This window comes from Trachinotus anak, unplaced genomic scaffold (assembly GCF_046630095.1).
Source record: "Trachinotus anak isolate AG129_WGS33_773 ecotype Australia unplaced genomic scaffold, CSIRO_AGI_Tana_v1 ptg000010l, whole genome shotgun sequence".
Classification (NCBI taxonomy): Eukaryota; Metazoa; Chordata; class Actinopteri; order Carangiformes; family Carangidae; genus Trachinotus; species Trachinotus anak.
In genome coordinates, this window is record NW_027273861.1 from 18,872,542 (window position 1) to 18,895,875 (window position 23,334).

Consider the following 23,334-nt stretch of genomic DNA (forward strand, 5'->3'; position numbering starts at 1 on the left):
GATTGAAAGCCTCCAACTACAGCCACTTCAGAAATCCATTTAGCAAGCGGGGGGTTAGAACATCTAATTCAAACAGTCGCCCTGTTAAAACGGTTGCACCAATGTCTTTTAAAAACACACACACACACAAACACACACACTTTCAGGCGCACATCTTTCTCCAGTGTTTGCTCGGCTCCATTGTAAGAAGGATGAACCTGGCACATAGAGAGACAGCAAGACACAAAGAATTAATCTTGCCAGACCTCAGCCAAGTGGCGAAGGTAAATGCCTGAGTACACGTGGAATCTTGACCTTTGCTTCGACAGTGTCACAAAGAGTGCTTTATGGGAGCGACAAAGAAAGAGGTCTGTGGCGTCTGTAATAACATGACAACCTGAATGTCACGACACTGTTCGTCAGCTACAGAGCCCTGGGTGAAGAGAATGTCTTCCTATGAAATAAATCCAAAAGAATAATTATAGTTTTGATTTGACTTCCATTGTTCTGGAAACAGAGACAAAAATAAAAACTTTGAAACAACTTTAAGTAAGAGGAGGCTGAAAAAACTGGTTGTTACTTGAAGTAATCTTTCATTTGAATAAAAATGTAATAAAACTGATTCGGATTCTGATTTGCCAACAAACTGATGATAAATATCTGCAGTGTGAATGCTTGAGTCACTATGTGCCATGACAGTTTACTGGTTTTAAGTTTCTTATTCATATTCCAGTCCCTGGACAGTTGCTTATACTTGGTGTACATTTTTTTGAACTAGCAAAACCTCCAAATTCTGCTTCTGTTCATTCCTTAGAAATTGCTGTTATTACTCCAGGAAACATAAAATTAATCATTTCTCTCATGACCTTTTCCTAGTAAAGAATGCAGACTATTAGACTGTCTTCCACTCAGAAATGAAGGCTATTGGCATCAGGACACCCACACACTGCCATTACTTGCTTACTTATTTACCTCTCACAAAGCTCGCGACTTTACACCAAGTGTTTACAACAACAAAAAAAAGAGGCTCTTGAGACCTGAAAATAGATAGAATCAAATCGATAGATCATCAAAGCATAGGCCTACGTTAAAAGTAGTTATGCTTATTTTTTGCCTTAATGGTTTCTGTTGCCAACAACACAACTTACACAATGTTTCTCTACAAAAGTTCATACAGGTGCTCAATGCGATAAAATTGTACAGAGGTTTTATTACTGAAGGCTGCTATATGCCCAACCACAACTTAAACCTAACCTTGTCTTAATTCAAGTCCTACATCTTAAACTAAACACTAACCCTGAAACAATTGGATACCATTATGGAGACCAAATTTCTGTCTCCAGATGTCAGATTAGTGTCACAACAATGTAATTAATACAAAGTGTAAACGCACATGCACACATACTGGTTTCTGAATATACTGGGAAACTTTCACTTATTCAACAGACTTAAGATTGAAACAAATTTATCTCCATTCGCCCTTAACAAAGAACAATGTGAAAAAGTGAAACGGCCATAATACTTTCTGTGGTCTGCGTGTGTTCATTCGTGCTAAAGTTGACAGACATACAGTAAAATGTGTAGCCAGCAGCATGAAATGAGGCAGGGTAGCAGCCTCAGACTCCATCACATAAAACCAGAACATTTTCAATCTGACAGGACCACCGGCAGCCTTGAGCTGTGACCTACTGCTGAAAGCTCAGGAACCAACACAGAACAGGACCATCACCAATCTCTTGCACGCACGCACGCACGCACACACACGCACACACACACACTGGCCTTTCACGCTGCCAACATGTACTATGTGCACATATAAGCAGCTATTTATATCTACATCGGCCTACAGTATATAGCACATGGGACTAGATACAAGTAAACATGGAGACTCTTAACAATGCCTTTTGAGCAAACAGTGACATTTGCACGACTGAGATGAGAGTCATGTCCAGTGTCAAACAAAAGTAGCAGGCCAGCACTGCTTTTACTAAAGACTGAATGCTTTCCATCAAGGTCCTGTTCAATTTCAACCAGATGCTGAAGGAAGTGATGTACAGCCTGATTTAAAACACCCGGCTGGCCTTAATGTAAGAGTTTTCACTGAACTGTCTTTACTTGAAAACTGTCTTTAACATTGCTGTTTGTTTACATTGCTAAGCTTTTTTGTTGTTTTTTTTTTACTAGGAAGTGCTACATTAAATGTAACAAAACAAATAAACCAATGCATTTGCATCTTAAATCAAATGCTGTATATCCTTGAGTGTACTGCATGCCATACCTATGACAGAAACAAAAGATTCAGCTTCAATTTAGTGTGTGTCAGTGTGTGTCTCTGCTAACGTGTATATGTGTGTCCACAGATGGATGTAAGTGCTTGTGCACGTGTCTGTACACATACATCTGCAGGTCTGTTGGTGAGATCAATATCAAAACCCTTAAGAGGCCTGAATCAAGCGGAGAGAAAACTTTCCTTTCATCTTTCCCTCCCTCCACGCTCCTTTCTTTCCTACTCTGCTTCAGAGCGCCATGGACAATTGCTGGCAGGTCTTCAGATGCAAACAGCTGCTCGCACGTTGTCACTGTGATGGGAAACTTGACTGGATTATTTAGTCTGCCGTCCCTCTCCTGGGACACCAACAGTTTCTGTAAGCTACTGAGGACTCTAAAGAGGTTGGGTGCTTTGCCAGGGGCTGCAATAACACTGTAACAGAGGCTCCTATAAATGAACATCACAGACTTCAACATAGCTATGAAAAAGGAGAATATGGGCCCCAGGGAAGATCTTTGGGGAACATCCCATCACCATCTGCTTGGATGTGTGACTCTGCCAGGATGTGTAACAGTAACAGGGGAAAGCCTGACTCTCATCACCATCAACCTCAACCTGACAAGAGCCGAATCCACCCCAGTGAATCACTGTTTTTACCTCTCACCTACTAGATGATTAATCATGTGAGCATTTGATTACTGTGGTTCTGTGCTCTCTGGTTGGAAGGGCGAACAGGAAGAAGATCTGGGTGCACAGACTTTGTGTGGGCTTTACCTCAATATAGTGCCCGATCCTGGTTCCTGTGGCAGCTGCAATCCACACCGCAAGCCCCAGCCCTAAATTTCCGTGTCTGTTTTGTTTTGTCTCTTTAGATTCCCGACCATGGTCATTGTTTCAATCTGACTAAATTCCCAAACTACTGAAAGGCCTTCCACCTCCATTTAAAGCAGCTGCCTAAAACTCCTCACACCCTAAAACTATACCACAGATGACTCAGCACTGAGCATTGTGCTGGTGAAGTAGTTCTCCCTTATTATAGCACAATCATTTAAAACATTTTAAGGTATAATACGTCAACAAGCTAACTAGCCTGTGGTCATTTTGCCTGTTTCACTACTCAGCTGGGGACAGCAGGACAAAATGAGCAGTTTTCAGCACAGGGTGATATACGAACAGGCTCTACTGCATCCACAGTGTTGCCTTGAAGTAACATCATAATTACACGAAAACATCTTACACTGTGGCCTAAAATGATACTGTTAGCATGGCTATTTTTGCTGCTGTTCTCTTGTGTTTGGCAAGCCACCAGTTAGCAAGGAGATCTCCACCACTGTTGAGTAACATGCATGTTGTTATGTCAAAAAGTCTCTTTAACTCTTTAAAATCACTTTAAGCCACATAAGCCTTCTAAAGTTGGGGGAATAGTGTCAGTACAGTGTATTAGTCATCCATGAACACCATATTACTACCAGCTATAGAGGGAAAGCTATCTGCTGGCTTAAACAATCACTGCGTGGGTTGGACAATGGGTGAAGTGGAGCTGCTCAGCAAGTCAATCCGCCCAAGGTAAAAAAGGTGAAAAAAGTCACTTTGCCTATTCTCTGACTATCTTCCCACAAGATCAGAAGTGATGAAAGAAGAAAGAAAAAAAAGGATTATCTGTATCTCTAATAACGCTTCTGCTGACAATGGTGACATAACATACACATAAAACATATATTATGAATTTCTCTTAACACAAAAATGTGTTAACACAGCATTGCAAACTCTAGCACCCAATACAAGATTGACAGAAGGTGGGCAGTCTTATGGTAGAGTTCATGTTAACTGGCATTTGACAAGTTTTCAATTTATACCAGAGCCTAACAGCGCATATCAAGCTCAGAGTCTAATGTGAGGTGAGTGATGTAGTGCGAGGTGAGGCTGCTTGAAGCCCGAGGCTGAACACCAAAGCACATGGGCAGCAGTCGGATCAATACTGGCTCATCCATGGACGAAGGAGGTTGGGGTGGTAAGCAATGGAGTGACAACGCTTCCTGATAGACCTGGGCTGGTCATTAGTGCAAAGACACAATTATTCAAAATTTCATCTGTACATGGCACATGGTATTGGTAATGATTGTTGACATCCTTATTATAGATTTTCCTGCTTTTTCTTCAGTAGAATCAATAACAACATTGTGTAATTATTAGATTTTTTTTTTTTCCAAACCAGTGACTGAACAGAGAAAAATCGACACACTCAGCTGTGCAGCCTGAGTGCTGGTTGAAAAAACAAACAAACAAAACAAACAAACAAAACAACGATCTAAAAAATTAAAGATGAATAAAACTATTCACCACTTAATATGTGAACAATTAAAATGTACAGTCAAAAACATCAAAAAAGTGAGCACAGATGTAAGAGTAATACGAAACCTGCGGCCATCTGTAAAATTCTTGCTTTATAATACCAAGCAGTTGTATTTAACCAATATTTTCATTTTGTCAGGGGGAGGACTGACACACCCAGTGTAGCCAAATCAGAAACAGACATCCACAACTGATGAAAATGTCAGTTGGAATTTGTAAAAACTCATAAATAATGGATCCTCCAAGTAGGCAGGGGAGCATCTTCAATGAGTCCAGAGTGCAGAGCAGGCTTTCTCATCTCTGAACCAAGGAGCCATCTTAATGACTGCACCCAGAGACCTGCAGGTCTCCATAAGCCACCCCCCCTTCACCCCAAACCCACCATTGGAACCCCCCTTGTCAAGCCTGTCCATGCTCCCGACCACCACACATCATAGAGTGGGGAACATGAGCTCTTAAATTAAACATTCACGGCAGCAGTCGCTGTCTGTTTTAGGTAAATCAGCAGAAAATGAAACAAACAGGGTGCCTCAGGAAGATCTATGTGTGTGCAACTGAGACATTTTTTTGTGCAGAGTGGTGGTGGGAGGGGGGGTGGTCGGGGTCTCTTAAGTCTTGCAGAGAGCAGAAAAGGCAAATAATGTGACAAGAGTGTGTGTACTCCTTTTTTGTGTTTTGTGGATAAAAAGGGCTGTCGTACAGTTATGTGAGAATATAACAGAGTTTATTTTGTGGATATATTCCATTTGTGTGCTAAGATGGAAAAAGAGAGTTGAAGTTGCACAATGTTTGTGAGTATTTATTTTAGTGACAGAGAGACAGAGCGAGGAGGAATAGAGGAGGAGAAAGGGGTTTTGTTCAGAGTTATGACACCAGGCTCCATAGCATCCTGCATCATCAGGACTGGGGTCACACCTTGGGAAGGATGACGGCGGATGAGGTAGGGACCACTATCCCCCTCTCCTGCCCTGCATTCAGACATAAACAGGAAATTGCCCACAGGAAGGAAGTCATATTTTTTACAGCTGTGTCCTGGACAAGAACAGCACTGAGTGAGAGCTGCAATTTTAATGCATGTTAGAGATTTACTCTCATATGTATATATTGTATACGATGTCTGATGTCACCATTCAGTATCACACAACCTGTAAAAAAAAAAAAACATGACAAACCTGGCAGACTGAAGCTAGTGTTTGTGTTTTCAGTGAAATCTGCTGTCATTGTGTTTTCCTGTCACCATTAAAATGGTCTTTCCCTGCACAGGCCACAGACAAACCTTTTTGTTTCTTTGTTTTTGTTCTTGGATGAAGATCAAAGCAGCTGGTCCAGACTCAGGGCTTGTGATCTGTCAGGGGTGCAGGGATTTATATGGCACTTGCATCCTATGATACTCATCACATCTGCAAGTCACAGCGATGAATCAGACTGGCAGGCTGCACAGCATTACATAAACATACGCTGGTCCGTGAGGCAACAGACTCTAGTTTTGAAGCAAAGGTGTTTTGTATTGTTAAAAGAAAAAATATAGTTGCTCTAGATGGGGTCTCAAGCCCCTTCTCTTTGTTAGTGATGAGTTATTTCACTCATCAGTGCAATACCACGGAGATGTACCCACAGGGGCATGCACGCTTTTGAAACACATAGACAAAGAGACTTGATCAATTTCTCAGTCTGACAGAAGGGTGGTTAAACTATGCTGAGTGGTGGAGGCTGAGGACGGTGGTTGTGGGGGAAGGGGGGGCAGTCCAGAGCCCTACAGGAAGTGATTTAATGTCCAAAAAGACATAAGCTTGTTTTTGCTCAGTCTCTTTCCTGTTGTGTTCAGATAGGGACTTCCTCTCCCCAGGGTGGGTGGATACGGTGTCATCCGTCCATCCATCCATCCCACCGACCCCCACCCACCCACAGCTCACGGAAATGTCATTCTGCTGCCATGCCATCCCAGAGACAAACTCATCGAACTCTTTGGAAATCAGCGCAAATGGTCCCAAAGTGGGTGCGTGTGTGTGCGTACAGCTGGGCAGGGTGGACACATTTATCTGAGGCTTTCATAAACATACAATGACTGAATGGTAACAGAAGAAACAATAAAAACTTAGAAGTTCTAGACCAAGAAAATGACAAGCAACCAGTACAGAGAAGGTAACAGGTCAACATGTTTGTAAGTTTGTATGCACTGGTGTCCCCATGCATCTGCAAGTATGTGCATGTAAGCATATGAGGAATAACCTGCGTGTGTACTATGTATGGGCCTGGGGAGCCAGAGGGCTCAACCCCAGCCATGGTAACACCAGGATGATCTCTTCCTGTCTGCCTCAGTATCTCTGCGACCAACTCCCTTCCTTTCCGCTAAAATACACACACAGACACACACAGACACACACACAGTTTTTGTTACCATACTTATGGGCATCTCCTATTGAAGACATTCTTTCTCTATCACTAACCGTGACCCTCACCTAAACACGTAAACCTGAACCTTGTTCGAAAACTAACATCCACTCCTGGTTTTATCTGTTTTTTTGCAGTGATTGAATGAACACAAATATAATATGATCCAATACAAACACCACTGACAAATTGTGCTAGAGGTGATTTTGATTCCTCAGAGGATCAGTCACAACAAAAGCTGAACATTTCAAGCTAAACAAAGGTAGCTTTGTATTTGATGCAGTGTTGTACTGGATCACAGTATATTTTCTGGTGTTACTCATATCTCCCCATCCTGTACCTCCTGTTCCTCCTGAGCCCTTCAAAGGTATATGTGGCACACGCACGCACACGCACACGCACACGCACACGCACACACACACACGCACACACACACACACACACACACAGTGATGCCACATCCAAAAAATATGGATTCACTCTTGAATTGAAGTTTCAACTTTCCCATATCTATTCGGAGGTATTTACATAAATATGAACATTTTTATACAACAATCAATTGACTGAAACACACGGGCCTGTGCGGTCTTACTAAATGTGAGCAGGTAGGGTTTGGATTGTTTTGGGCAAGGACACTTAGAGACAAAAACCATTACATCACCCAAATCAGACTGGGTCATACACATACTCAACAAGGAATACGAAGTAACATTCAAAAGGGCTAATGGTTTGACTTGAAAACATTTCCTAAAAACTAAAATGAGGTGATGATGTCATCTTATTCTTCACCATCATCTCTGGCTTTTTGTCATTTTCTGTATAGTGATGAGAAATCATTTACTGTGTGGGTGTGTATGTCACCAGAGCTCTACCAGCATGTCACAATGCTTATCTGCTCTTCCCTTTGTTGATTGATTTAACGCCATCACACACACACAAAAACATTTGCACACACTCAATGACCCACCCTCCAACCTCCTCTCTTACTCATTCACCCCATCTGCAGTGCAAACACACTGTACAGTATTGGCCTCTCTCACACACAGGGAGATGCACATGTGCGCACACATTCACCTACAGATGGAGGAAATAAGCTCAGCGCTGCCTGTGTCTGCTAAGGATGTGAGGTGCAGTGATGGCACATTAACGATAGGACCCATGACAGCAGTATGCATCAGCCTCACTGAACAAAGCATGCAGCCAGTTTTTAATTCAATGAGGATTGTTTAAGTGAAACAATGGCTCGCGGCCCCACTGAGGGTTCGGAAAGGGTGAGAAAGGTGAGTTTGTCAGTGGTAGCAGGCCGGTGTTTTTGTGTTTTAGGCTATGGATGATCCCGTGGGTTCAATGGGGTCGTGGATCAGAAATATCACTGTGGCGCAGCAGCATCCGCTGTTTTTCAGGTAACTAACAAAAAGGCTGACAATGAGTGGGCAGAAAGGGAAATACTGTCAGACGTGCTCTCTGTGGAACCATAAAGACTATTTGGAGGCAACATGACTCATATATGTTTATATTCTGAGACATTATTTTAGCAGACACACACATATCATAGCATCCTACAGTATGTCCACCCATAATTAATTATGAAACATATGATTAGCAGCAGATGATAAACAACACTGAAGTATCACCTGAACGCATCAGTTCTGCTGTTAATACACCAACACACCTTTGAAGGGATTATTTATGAAAATGCTTTTAACAAATAGGCTTTCAATTTATTATAGTTCATAAAATATACAAAATTAATTCACAATTACATATTTTACCACTTTAAAATCACCTTTTGTAATACCAAAGAAGTGTTATAAAATGGGGGTTTGTGTAATGCTAGAGGTCATTTTTTTGTGGAACGTTTTTATAAGGGAGAACACTACAGACTACAACATTATAGTATGAAATATTTGTTAAGACTATATTTTATAACTTAATGGATTTTTGAGCATATAGTTTGACTGTTTTACATTTAATTACTTGACAATATGATCCAGTCCAATACAACATCAGTAATTTCTACACATAATCTCCTTTATCAGACTGCACATGGCTTTAAAAGGTAACAGAAATGTGTGTCACCCCAAAGTAGTCACATTAATGTTCTGTAAATGACACTATAAAACTATAACTATAATATGTCAGTTTATATATTTCTTTCTTCTTCATCCACACAGATACACTACACAGAGGGCAAAGCTCTGTGGCCTGTGTGTGTGTGTATGTCTGTTTTTACTCTAGTATTTGCATTCCTCACAGCCCATTTGGCCTATGCTAATGGAGTCTAGTCATGCAGAGCAGCAGGTCTTAATGAAAAACCTTTGGCTGGTGATCAGTGCTATTGATTAGCCTGAGCCCCAGCTTTAAGCAGGGCTAATTGATCAATCACCACTGGTTGCTTCAGATTAATGGAACATGACTGGTGCTCCCCCACAGACATATGCACTTCTAATGAAGAGGCCTGACTGAGTACGTGTGCACTTGTGTGTGAGGATGCAGGAGTGGTAAGAAAGCTAGATTACCTCTCATGTATAAGTAAGATAGTTTTGTAGATAGTAAGTCGTTTTGATTATAACTATACAAAAGGATAAACGTTACTCTCTCGCTATCAGATACATGGTCTCTGTGAGAGGCCCAGTGTGTCATTTCACAATAAATACACCAACTTTGGTGTTAACAGAATTGTAAAGCATATTTTCTTTACAGGGAAGCATTTAACATTTCATCATACATTTCCTAAAATTAAAGCATAATTTATATTTTTACAATGTCCCCGATGTACAGGTATATTACAAAAAGCTTACAATATCATTTGTCACACGTAACATGTGTGGCCGAAGGGTTTCAATCTGTTTTACAAGTTACAAATGTTTTTAGATTTTAAAAGCTTTTCAGTGCATTTCATTTTTGAGTATTTTTTTTCTCTAAAGAAGGAATGAGTTTACTGTAAAATTTATCGCAGACATTTTAATAATAAAATCACAAATAATAATAAAATCACAAATTTGCTGCATTCTTTAAGAAGCACAAGAGAAAAAACAATGACATTTATAAAGCGTGTGTATATATTATGTCTACACTGATTTTTGCTAATAATATATATCTGACCTCATTTAGCTTTTTACTACAAATTGGGAAATGGCAAATTGATTTTGTTGAGCACAGGTGGAGAATTGTGGTTTTATTGTTTGTCCAGACAAATTACTGCAGTGTTGTATGGAGGTACTTTAATCAACAGTCTGTAAAAAACTATAAAACCTGCCTCATCCTATTTGAAAGGACTGCTCAGTAGAAATGTCATTAGTCTGGGTTTCTAAGAAGAACTTTTGAGACTGTGCTCTTGCCTCAATGCTGTTCTGGCAGAACCAAATTTTTAAATGTCAAGTATGAGACATCAGCTGCAAAATCCCCATATCAATTTTATATATTTTATGTGTGCTCGTCCCAAAGCTGACAGACATGACACCAGGAGTCCCCTTTCCACGAAGGACTGAAGCACACAGGCAAAAACAGGAAACCCCAACAACACACCAAACACACACTCGAACTCACACGTTCATAACCCTCCCTTGAATGACTGACAGGCCGGCTGGCCAGTGGCAGCTTCATGGAGGATTTGTGTGTGTATGTGTGTGTCTGAGGGGGTGGACTAGAGGTTCCAGCTGGCCTGTCATGGGACTCCCAATTGCGTGTGAACAGTACTCAGAGGGAGCTGTGGCTAACTGGTCCAACACTGAAACACTGGCTGGCTGCAGGCTGGAGGGGTCAACTCGGGTGAGTTCAGCAGGCCAAAACCAGTAATAACCTTTTTTCTGTTTTAAAGAACAGACCACAAGGGCCCAGTTTTGTTTTTTTTTTGTTTGTTTTTTTTTCTTCAAAATTTTGGCTAATTTAAAAAGTGCTCTACTTCTGACTTGGATTGAAAAAATATATAATAAATTATTATAGGGATTGACAACTTCATAACTGAACTTTTCTCATACACCAAATACCCTAGAATATATAGAATGCTTTTATTCTGACAGGATGACAATACAAAACTGTTTGTAAAAATTGACAATTTGATATTCCCAACATTGCAGCTGGTGAAAGGTTAAAGTAATTTGCACAAGACGAAAAATACATCATGAATCACATGCAGCTGAAGACAATCGCCATGCTTATTAAAACATCATCTTTGATTACTATTGGACGGCACAACCTGTCAAGCCACAGTCTCCAACAGCAAGAGCCAACCAGTACAGAGGCTCCGACTCTCGCCTGTGCTGAAGGCAAAGGACCGCCCCGGGAAAACACACACACACACACACACACACACACACACACACACACACACACACACACACACACACACACACACACACACACACACACACACACACACACACACACACACAGAGACCATCTCCACCTCCCTTAATTTAGTTAACCTTGACCAACTAACCAGCCACACATAAACACTCACACCCTCCTATCCTTTGACTGACTCGCACATTTTGTGGAATGAGACCACACTTCCACCCAGTAACCTCTGGTGTGAACTTAATTGTGTATACTCAGGTATAGAGTTTCGGACCATGCCTGGATCCCATAGCAGTGAAAGAGAAACAGACGCTGTGAACTTAACAATGAGTGCGAGGGAGAGAGAGATAGAGTGAAAGAGAGAGGGAGAGAAACATGGACCACCCAACGGCTGTGAAGAAAAACAAAGCTGGGTGGAGAGCAAAGTCAGCTTCGATCACATCGGAGGTAGGACAGTTGGAAGTTGTTGTGTGGTAGCAGTTTGCCAAGGGTGAAAGAGGCAGAGAGAAAGTAGAAGTGGACCACCGAAAAATTCATTTGATCTTTAGTCTTTAGTAGTATTAGTCTCAAAGGAAAAACAATATATCTACTATTTTGTTTAGATAAAGCTCCTTGTTTTAAATTAAATGAACTTTTTTATTGAGTCAATATTTCAGTCTTTTTTTCTTAATATGGTTAAGGTTATATGCTTCTCTATCTTGGACTCCGAACACTGCTGGTTTCACTTGTAATTCAGAGCTAAGAAATTATAAGAAAACAGCCCTTTACTCCAAACCCCAGTTTTAAATTGTGAAATTAAATGAACATGACTGCTCAACCAGCTCACTCTATACAAATATTAACTATTTTTCTCAAAAAATTATACACACTTTGTGGGATAAATTTATTAATTTATGAGGCAGAATACTAGATTGAAATACCAGGATTGAAAATCACTAGATTGGAGGTTTCAAGAAGTGAGTTTATGAGCAGGTTTGAATCACTAGATCAGCGGGAAAAACCTCAGGAGGTAAAGTGGATAACACTCCCACCTCTTCTAACAGCAACCACTCATGTGCCCTTGATCTAGGTACTTAACCTTACATTGTATTACTCTAAAGCACAAAGGAGGCTTAGTTGGCTCTTGCCTGTATAAACAAAGGCAAAAGCACCATGTACAAACAATGTTTTCTTCCAAGAAAATGTAATCTCTCATTTAACCAAACAGTCAGTAATTTCAACAACATACTACATTAAAATGTCTAGATATCACATTTTCTACAGTGTACATTTAGCATATATTAAAGTCACTTGTTAAAGGGGTTATGTGCTGATGTGGTTCTACTGCTGGCCACCAGGGGGACAAGGATATGCAGATATTCAATGGAGAGGCTGAATAGCAAGCACTGGAGAACTATGTGAGGGTGTGTGCGAGTGAGAGAGGGGTAGAGAGAAAGTGACTCCAACTAGGCACTCTAGATTTGTTTTACAAAAATCACTATATTCTAATTTATCAGAGATCATTTTGAGAAACTCTGGTCATCTTAAAAAAAACAAACAAACAAAAAAAAAAATTTTTGAAAAAAAAACAAACAAAAAAAAATGTGATGACTCTTTAGTAATTATCAACCAACAAATCAGATTTTTAAAAAGTAAGTAGTACACTAAATTGTATAAATAGTGTGTATATTATTTAAAAATATAAAATGAAATTTTATAAAAATGAAATAGCTCTAGAGATGATTCAAATAATTAGCATCAATAATTCTGAGTGAGTTTGACTTTTTATTTTTCAGATTTTTATTTATCTGTATTTAATGTGTAGGACCACAAATATAAACAAAAAAAAACTTTAGTGTTATCTGTAGTGGTTCAAAGGCCTGGTACCACATATTAATAATGTTTTTTGTTTTTTTTTTAAAATTACTACAGGATTAATAAGGAAAAATCACAAGTATTTCTTGTAAGTCCAGGAAATTAAGTTTAATCAAACTGAACTGAGTCAAACTGAACTGTACTAACTCTGTGAGTGAGGACTATCAGACCTGCTGCTGTTGAATGTGTTAATCCGACACAGTTATAGTTCAACACCTGAGTTCAGTCTTTTTTTGTCCTAAGGTCAAAGATCAAATGCCGCTGTTGACCCCATGCCCTGTTACCCACAGCTCAAAGTTCCACTGGAGTGACTTATATCCCCAGCTGTGTGTGTAAGGAGTCAGTTACCTTTCTATGCAGATGAGGGCCTTTAAAGGTTTGGCTCAAGGGGTTTTCTAGTCTCTCTGGAACACAAGGAATGGACAGCTGACCTGAAGACATACACACAGACATAGACACACACACATATATACACTGAGTTAAATCTGCCAGTTGGTGCTGCCAAAAGTGCTCAGCTCCACTGAAAAGTAACTGAATACACACGTGCAAATACACAAGGATAGTGAGCATGGGTATCTTAAAATTATTTTGCAATGAATAAAAACATATAAAATACTGTTATTTACATATTTGAAGTTAATGAGATATGACAGAATTTTATGCTTCTTTTACAACCCAAATGTTTTCTCTGAAAAATCACAACTTTGTGGGTATGCTTTTACTATTTCATATTTATAAAAAAAGAAAGGAAATGATACAAGCGCCATCCAAGATTAACATTCAACAGAGGCTAGATGTGGTATTACAGATTCATTTGCATGTGCTGTATGCCACCACAAACACACATGCATTCGTATAAAAGCATCATAAATGCATAAATTCCTAATAACCTACTGTAATTTCAGAATCATGACCTCGAAAGGGACCAGACCTCATCACTAGAATGTTTCACTTTCTAGGAAATGAGCAAGGAAAGGGCTAGTTAGCAATTTAACTACTTTGTGTCATTCTTCTTCTCCTGTATAATCTGTCACTGAAGCATTTAGTATAAATGAAGAGTTCCCTTTGAAACATCTCTATTCAGGATCTACAATGAAGGTAATTATTATATGATCCAAGAATTTCTCCCATTTATGTGACCTGTAAGATGCACTGATCTGAGCCAATTATAGAAGGAAACAAGACAGAATTACAAAGGATGGCCCAAAGGTGAAGGATTATAAATTGGAGCCAATTAAAGCAGAATATGAAGAAGGCAAGTCAAGTGTGGCTAATGATACCATATTCATTAACTGCTGACACTCGTCTTTACATTTCAGGCACTTTGCTGATGCTCTCATGTGGATTGTCTCACAATGTCTAAGTATGTAGTGTAAGGTTTGCTCAAGGACACTTCAAAAGGCCAGATGACTGCTGTTGGACGCCATGGTTACTGCTTGGATATCTCTAAAAATCACAATACCGCTTTTCTATTACACTGTCAATGAAAAATGGATTTGAATTCTATGGGTATAGATTTGAGAACTTGAGTCTCAGTAACTGAACAGAACAACAAAACAGACATTTACATTTTAAGAATGCATAATCCTGCCTTCAAAAGACTACTATTAAGCACAACTATAGCTAGGTTCTACATACTAAGCAGGTTTATGGAAGTTTTTTTGCACTGGACATGGACGTATTGCTGATTTCAAAAGTTTGTAGTTTGTATAAAGTTTGGGTGTGAGTTTTGATTGAATTCAAAGAGTTCAAGTCTATTCCTACTTGACCAGCTATTCTGTTTGTAGTTTAACTGAGCGTGAAATGATTGCTAGTTTGCTGGGTAATATTTGCAAATTGCAAATTTAGCTCATTTATCAGTTAATATTAGTCCTCCCACCCTGCCATCAGTTAGTTTCTCATGTTTCTAGGGTTTTCATAGAGAATTTGCATATTTTTTATTTATTCTATAGTTACATGCAGTTTAATTACAAGTTTTATATATACTGCTGAATGAAAGATGCCCTAACTTTTCTGACACAGCTTGGTAATGTTATCAACTTAAGTCCCATTTGCAGAGGCTCTTATTTGGTTGTTTTTCCAATCTGGGGAAATCATCCACCAGACCTATAGAAATGGGAAATGATTCAAAGATCAGGAACTATAATAAATTTTTACATTTCATGGAGAAGAAACTTGATCTTTACATTATTCATGTCCACAGCAGTCTGACAATCTGTATGTTAAACCTCAAAGTTACACATATAGATATATGGACACAATCTCAGTAGGTATATCATTGTCATGAACCAATCCGCCCCATCTGTCTGTCTTCCTGCCTGTCTCTCTCCTCTCGTTCAGGGCTTGTCATGACTGCTCTCCAACCGGCCTCCTGCGTCTGGATTAATCTCCCCGGTTGTCTGCTGATCTGAAGGTGGGTCGGCCGCCATCCACCAACACCAAAACTAATTTCACTGTGTCACTGCTTGACACTCCTGCCCACCACCCCCACTGACACCCATGCATGCACACACATTGCAAAATATCTTCATCTGTCTCTGTCTCATCTACATGGAAGAGGGCAGGAGGGCGGGTGACTAGTCCGAAGGAGAAAGGTCAGCGCAATGAAGGAGTTCATCATTCTGAGGTGTCAGAGCCTCTCTTTAGGAGAGCAGATGAAGGGGAGCGGAAGGAGGAGAGCATGGGAGGGAGGATCGGAGAGAGGATGGCAGGGAGGGATAGAGTGACAGAGAAAGAGGAGGGGGTCTGTTTTATGTTTGTCTGGTTATTGGTTATCAGCCAAAAGTTCGTCACGGCCTACAGAGTTGGCTGGAATCCACTGAGCACAAATCAATCATCATACTGTTTGTGTTTCACCATCACGTGTTGTCTTTGATTGTATCTTAATTATGACAAAACTGCATACAGACTCTGACACATCTTACTAAAGCCACGAATGGTCATTTGGTGGCTAAAACACACCAGAGGGTTTATTGAAACACCAGAAGCTGGTAGTCAAATACACTTACATACACACTCAGTCATTCAGAAATGATCACACAATGCATCCACCACACTTGCTGGCGTCTGGCATGAGGTAAACAGCTTTTAATAGCATCAAACCCACTGCAGTTTGTTTGGGACCATCTGTCCAGTCCATTGTGTTTCTCTGTTGTGACTCTTTGGAAGTTCATCGGGTGACAGCTGATGTATGGGTTCTTACAAAGTCCCCAGCCAGGCCCTCGGGATCCTGCCACACTGTTTTCACCCTCTCTACTATCCATTTCTTCCTCTTTTTCTTCTGCTTTGTCTTCTTGTTTTCCTAGCCCCTTTTCTGCTTCACAGAGTATTTTTTTAGATCAAGGTGTAGCAGTCTGCATCTTCCAGTGGTGTTATGCCAGCTGAGTAGGAATACGCGAGCACTAAATTGCGTGCAATGTGTGTCTGTGTTGAGGACGCAGGCACTGATAGCCGGCACTGATAATTGTGGACATGCATATAAATATGAAATGTTCATATTGTTTCATCTCTACTCTGTGGTTATCACTTGTGACTATGTAAATGCAATGATCCTGCACAGATGCTGCCATTGTGTAAGATGGCTGCTGAAATGCTATTGTGTTGTGGTTTCAATCCGTCTCTGAAACAAATTACATTTAACAGTGTTTTTCATCCAAAAGAAGACACTGTGAAAAATCTATCAAATGTATAACTAGCAAGATAAAACACAGAAACATGTAACATGAAGTTTTCTGCAGTACAAAGGCAGGAGTGGAAGTGTTGACCATTAATGCCAGGGTTAATTCAGGACAAACACATAGTGCAGTAAGTGCAACTGTTAGAATAGAAAGAACTTAATTGGAAGGAAACGTGTACAGTACCTTTACTAGCCAACATCATACATCCTTGTATGCGAACATAAACTCACCACTATCTACACATTTCTCCATCTAATTGAGAGTTTTCTGTTGCTTATAGAAAAACCACCAGTGTGAATATAAGGTGGATCATTGAGAGGTTATGGGATACATCAGAGTTAAAGGGGTGGAGGGTGAAAACTGGGTTCAGGAAGTTTTCACTCCTCTCTTCCCAGGGTGCCCCTGGCCTCTCCAACTTCCAGTCAACGGCTGAAAGAAGCCAGATCCAAGCTGGATAATCACTCCCTAATAAGAGGCTATATTGGAAGCAGGCTGGTATTCATACACTGCAAGCTTGAAATGCGTGTGCACACACATGCATAATAACACACATACATGCATGTACACGTGTAGCTGAATGCACGCACTTAGTTGGGGCAGGTGTAATTATAGTGCACGATGACACACTTCAGAAAGAAGAAATCACTCACAATGGGTACACATATGGACAAGTGTATAAAAACCAACACACTCACACGCACATACAAACACACAGACACCCACACCAGACCCAGATCCTTTTTCTTTCTTCTGACTTTACTGCTCCACCACCATCCTAGAAAAATGTTAGCATATGGCAAAAGATATCAATATTTTCTTGATATATCAATTATCAATTTAGAAAAAGAGAGAACAGGATCCCCTGGAGCCTGTGTATGCTGGTGTCTGTTTTTGTGTGACCCTATGGTAAAAATATGAGGCTCAACACAGAAACTGAGGCTCTACCCACACTCTTAAAATTGAAAGAATTTCACTGAGCCTTTGGGGATTCTACATGTTGCCGAAGTGACCCAAATAAACCGTTGAGAAAGAATAAAGGTCCATAAAGGTTTTTGATTTGTTTTTTTCTTCCATCATAGATTAGTTTTTCACTTGACAGTTGCAATACAGTTTTTTGGACTTCATAAAGTATAAAAAAGTACATTTTTCCTTCATTTATATTAACTTCTTAATCTAGAACGCATGTTGGCAGAGCCAAAACACTTAAAAACCTCCAAAACAGCCGAAGGAACCTTCTAACCACCAATCTTACATTTCATCTGAAAAAGAAAAATGGCTCGACATCAACCAGTGTGGGTGGACTGCAGCTGAAAATGAAATCAGCAGTATTAAAGAAATGTGGCACAACTGTGGCCTTCTGTTTCATGGATATTACACCAAAAAAAAAAATCTTGCAGATTTTTAATTAAGCAGGTCATTTGCGAACACTGACTAAATAAATTAACACAGCCACAGAAATTTGGGAGTGAAGCTGCTAACACAAAACGCTGAGAATTGATTAATCCAGCAAGGTTTACTTTGAGGGAGCCATTCACTTGTAACTGTATCTGTATGATGCAGTATAGTACCTCACTATGTGTGAAATTAAAGCCAATATTAGACCCCACAGAGACAACAGGTGACAGTGTTTGCGAGACACTGGTTGCACTGCTCAAGTTTTCAATATTATTTCAGTAGAATGAAGGAAGATTTAGCTCTCCAACAGTATGCAGACATTCCCAGCTTTCTCTTTTATGATGATTAACTTTCATTCATTTGCATATATCTGGATTTCTTCCTCCTTTTCTGTCTCTCCTCTCCCTGCCTGGTTCAAACTTCTGCAATACCTCTTTTTCACCTTCTCTCTCTGCATTCTCCTGTGGATCTTTAACTTGTGTGGACTTACACAAGACAGTTTGTTCATTTCTGATCAAGATATCCTTCACCTGCGCATCTGCTGCCATTTAATTAACACTCTGAGGAGACTCCTCGGGAACAAAAGCATTGTTATTTACAGTACAATGAACACATACATACAAATTTCACACATAGATCAATAACTGCTGGGGAAAAATTCATTATAATAACATTAACAGGCCAAATCTTTCCTCTCATTAGAAACAAAACAGCTAAGAAAACTACATAAAAACTAGATACCGTTAGATACTTTCCCCCATGTGTGTGTTCATGAACTGTTGCCTTAAAGAAATACTACCTCTTGTTCAGTCACAAGCCTCCACCCCATCCAGCTAACATTAGTAAGCCTTCACTCAAAGCAAATCTGGCAGGCACAGGACGCAATCTATATATACACATATTCACACACACTGTACGAAGTGGGGCTGTCTGTGAATGCAGGGCAGATGTGTGGGTCAGGCGGTCTTTAGAAGAGTGGAAACTCGCAGTGAGCAAATAGAGGGCAGGGGAAACAATTTCAGATGGGAAAGAACTGGAGTAGGAAGAGAAAAGAATTTCAGGCTGACAAGGTGGATGAGTGAGGTGATGCAGGCATCACTGTGATGGTACTAATTTCTGTCTACAAAAACATGTGAAAAGCTACTACAATAAATTCTCAGTTTCCATTATTAGCCTTCTGAAGGTTGCATTTTCCTGTCCCTGTGATGACAATTCTGTATTTAAACCATATTCTGTGAAAGTTTTAAAAAAATCTTCAGCACACTGCCTCGAATTGACATAAACAAAACAAAAAAAACTCGCCTCTTAACACAGAAATGCACTGTATGACTCCCAGTAATAGCGTGTACATACGAACACATGCAAGCTTTTATCGTAACACTCACAGAAAAAGTCCCTCCCTACAAATATATATGAATACTTGCTTTCCATCCATCCTTTCACACATACAACACAGCCATTAGTCCAAACGTACACATCACCCCTGTGGCACAACACACCCAGTGTCCTGTTCTTACACCATCAGCAGCATCAGAAGACGAATCTATATTATTCCCTCTGTCTTTTGTTCATTTGAGTGACTATAAGGAGCAGCAGCAGCAGCAGCTGCAGCCTCTCTCTCTGCTCGTGCTCAGCCGGGGGAAGGCAATAGGTTTAGCAGGCGAGGAGGCGAGGCAGATTTATGGCCGTGGAGGTGACCTCTGGGGCCGTAACACAGTGATGGGTGAGTGGCTCTCAACGGTAAGCTACTGGCACTTGACAAAGTGCCCGAAGCAGAATGAATTTACTTCTCTTTTCCTCAATCATCAAGCAGCCACTGCCCTGACCCCCATCCTGACTGCTATAACAAGATCTCCCATCTCACAAGGGCCTGAAAAATTTACTGTCACATCTACTTTTCAATGAGCTCAAGTGAGCACTTCTTTCACCTTCAGCGAAGCAGGTGCCTGTGTGGAGGAGGACTAACCTACCTTAGTGTGTGTTTGTATGTGTGTTTTATGTGTCGTGTGCATGTGTGTGTGTGTGTGAATGAGAGAGGGAGAGACAGAATGAATATACATAGAGAAATTTAATTTGAGTGTACACGTGTCCGCTTGCTTGGTGCTTCACTCAACCAAACTCACCGTCTCACACTCTAGACACACACACACACACACACACACACACACAAGCTTTAGTACAGTACTTGGGAAATACAGTCACAGAAACAAGAACGAGAACATACAGCATTGTAATCTTTCAAACACAAAGACATACAAATCTTGTATGTTCAAAGGTGCACATACAGTATAGTACAAGTCTCTCTCATACCCTCTCTCATATACACACACACACACACACACACACACACACGGAGAGAATGAGGCTGCCAGGCAGGGACACAAAGGGCATTGCTATATGGATGTCAGTAGACACCTCTGCCATTTATATTAGAAGTCAATCTACCTTATCGCATCCCTTATACACACACACATACACACACACACACACACACACACACTGGCATATACACCAGGCATTATGAGGTCTGTGTGTGTGTGTGTGTGTTTGCCAGCTTTCATCAGCTTGATGGCAGTAGAGTTGGACTTAATGATCCTGATATTTTTTTTATATGCAGACGATAAATCTTGGTGCACACACATTCAAATTTCACCTTTCTTGCACTCTAGTTGTTGAGGTGAAGTCACAGTGGATGTGATAGTAAGGAGACAAGACCAAACTAAAGATATACATTAGTATTTCAGACACATTAGCAGTAGAAATAAATAAAAGACAGAATAAAACAAACAAACATACATTCCTTTAATTTTAATAGAATTTTGTTTGGTTACTTTTTATCTAGTCAAACTGCATGATAAAAAAAATAAATAAAACAGAACATATGTTTCAACAAAGACTTGAACACATAGGAAAGGAAAAGAGAAAGAAAAATTAAGAATAAAGAGCATCACATGATGGAATAACACCCATTAAAATGTTGACGCTCTGACCCATGAGCATTCAGCAGTCATTACTATGTTATTACATGAGTACCCAGCACTCGTTGGACCACACACCCATCTTTGAACATGGCCTTTATTGTGACCTTAACTACACATGTGTAAAGTTTTGTGACTGCATCTTGCACAGTTGTATTGCTGTCATGGTGACAAAATCTGTCCACAGACAGACAGACATATAAACGTCTGCCGAAGTACTCAAAACCACCTCTGTGGCGACAATAGGTGTCTCCAGAACCTTATTTTGCCATGATGTCTCACACACACACACACACACACACACACACACACACACACACACACACACACACACACACACACACACACACACACACACACACACACACACACACACACACACACACACACACAAGGCAAAAACAATAAAATGTTCTTTGATCAGCTTATCAAGGGATAAAGAATGTGTGCAACAAGCGAGCAAGTACATTGAAAGAAATGAATTCTACATGTATTTGTATTTTTATACATTAAAATAAACTGCACAAACTCAGTAGTAACTCATTTTACAAGGTGGAACATTTTTAGGTTTTTCAAAGGCTGATGGTAAAGGCCTTTAATAAACTGTAGTTGCTGCAGACTAAAAGTCATTTCAATGATCTCTTGCTGCTGCAGCAGCCAACAACGAGCAGAAAGTGACTTAGGCTTAAAATTAATCTGACTGAAATAATTAGAGCTACTAGAAAAATTGCACCTCTGGTATTACGCAGTATTTCTTCTTGATATCTCTAGATATCTGCACATTTAAAAGAAATTCATCAGAAAATGTTTTTGTACATTTCAAAATCCTTCAGAAAAATCACAATACTCGTTCTTACCACACAGCCCCACTAGAAATCAACCACATAGTATTACATGATCTGTGCATCATTTTTTGAAACATGCAGTCATAGCTGTCTTGTCTTGTCTCCACAAACAGACACACTGAGTTACTGGCAACAGGAGGAGAAAAGTCGCTGGTGAAGGCTTAAATGTTTAAATGTTTACTGCATCAATCCGTCCATGGATATAACAGTTACACTGCCAAATCAATACATTATACATTAGACAAAGAAAGTTAGTTATGTAAACATTTCATTTTGTCAACTTCAGTCTTTAAAACGTCACAACTAATTCAACCTCTTTTCTTTTATGGGCTGCTCTTTTGCCTACCCTTGCCCACTGGGATAATGTTATCATGATGAACCAATAAAAATCAATGATTAAGCATGTGTAATTTTCCAGAGACGATGTATTAAAATTTATGGTCTCTCGCCCTCTGGTGAGCCATCACATCAGCCCTGGAGCTGCAGACACTCTGCGGGTTACAACTGAAAATAAAGAAGGGCATTAAAAGCTATTCAATAAGCCACTGTAAAATTGATCAGACAATAAAAGCTGCTATGCTGCCAACCCCACCCACCCACTCCAGACAGGGGAATGTGGCTGTGGAGGAGTAGGAGAAGTGACGGAGAGTACGGAAAAAGAGGAAGAGAGATGGTGAGATGGAGGAGAGGAATGGAAAAGAGAAAGGAAAAAGGGAAAAAAGAGGAAGAAGAGAGAGACCAAATCTGAGAGAGGACAGACTTTTTAGGAAGCAGCTGCCATTTGTTTGCTGACACAGCACTCACTGTATGATCACATAGGAGTTAAACAGTGTGATTTCCCATGTTGTACTATCAATAAACCATTACACATACTGTACACATACTGTACCAGTTCACTATTAAGTATTTTACAGCACACACCCACACACACCCTAACAATCCAAATTAAAATATCCATGTTAATGTCCTCCCATCTTTATCCAGTTTTTTTATCATTTGTGGTTATGAACTAAATCAAACAGAGAAAACTGTGTTACAATACACCAGCACTGTTTAAATACACATGCATTTTGGGTAGTTGAGTCCTCTGTAAGTTTTACACCGACACTTCAAAGTCAGGTATATTGTTCTTACAACTCAAAAGTTCTGGTGGGACTTCATCAGAAATGAGTGTATTTCCAACTAATGCCTGACCTGCCTATTTTTCTCTTTAAGCTTATCACAATTACTGAATTACTAGGTATTGTGTTTTTAATTTCTATTCCAAATAATATTTTGGCCTTTAGTCTGAGGGT

General features: G+C 40.0%; 1 protein-coding gene across 6 annotated transcripts in view; it reads right to left on the reverse strand.

Annotated features, from left to right (window-relative positions):
- LOC139625887 (adhesion G protein-coupled receptor D2) overlaps positions 1-23,334 on the reverse strand; it is a 108,404-nt gene that overhangs the window by 24,689 nt on the left and 60,381 nt on the right. For 3 of the 6 annotated variants that reach the window (XM_071485945.1, XM_071485946.1, XM_071485944.1), the window contains one exon: positions 13,493-13,575. The exons of 2 other annotated variants lie outside the window; for them this stretch is intronic. In XM_071485945.1, coding sequence (XP_071342046.1) covers positions 13,493-13,575 — 83 coding nt within the window. Of the gene's footprint in view, positions 1-5,317; positions 5,569-13,492; positions 13,576-23,334 lie in introns of those variants that run through there. One more of the 6 variants, XM_071485947.1, reaches the window with a different exon arrangement.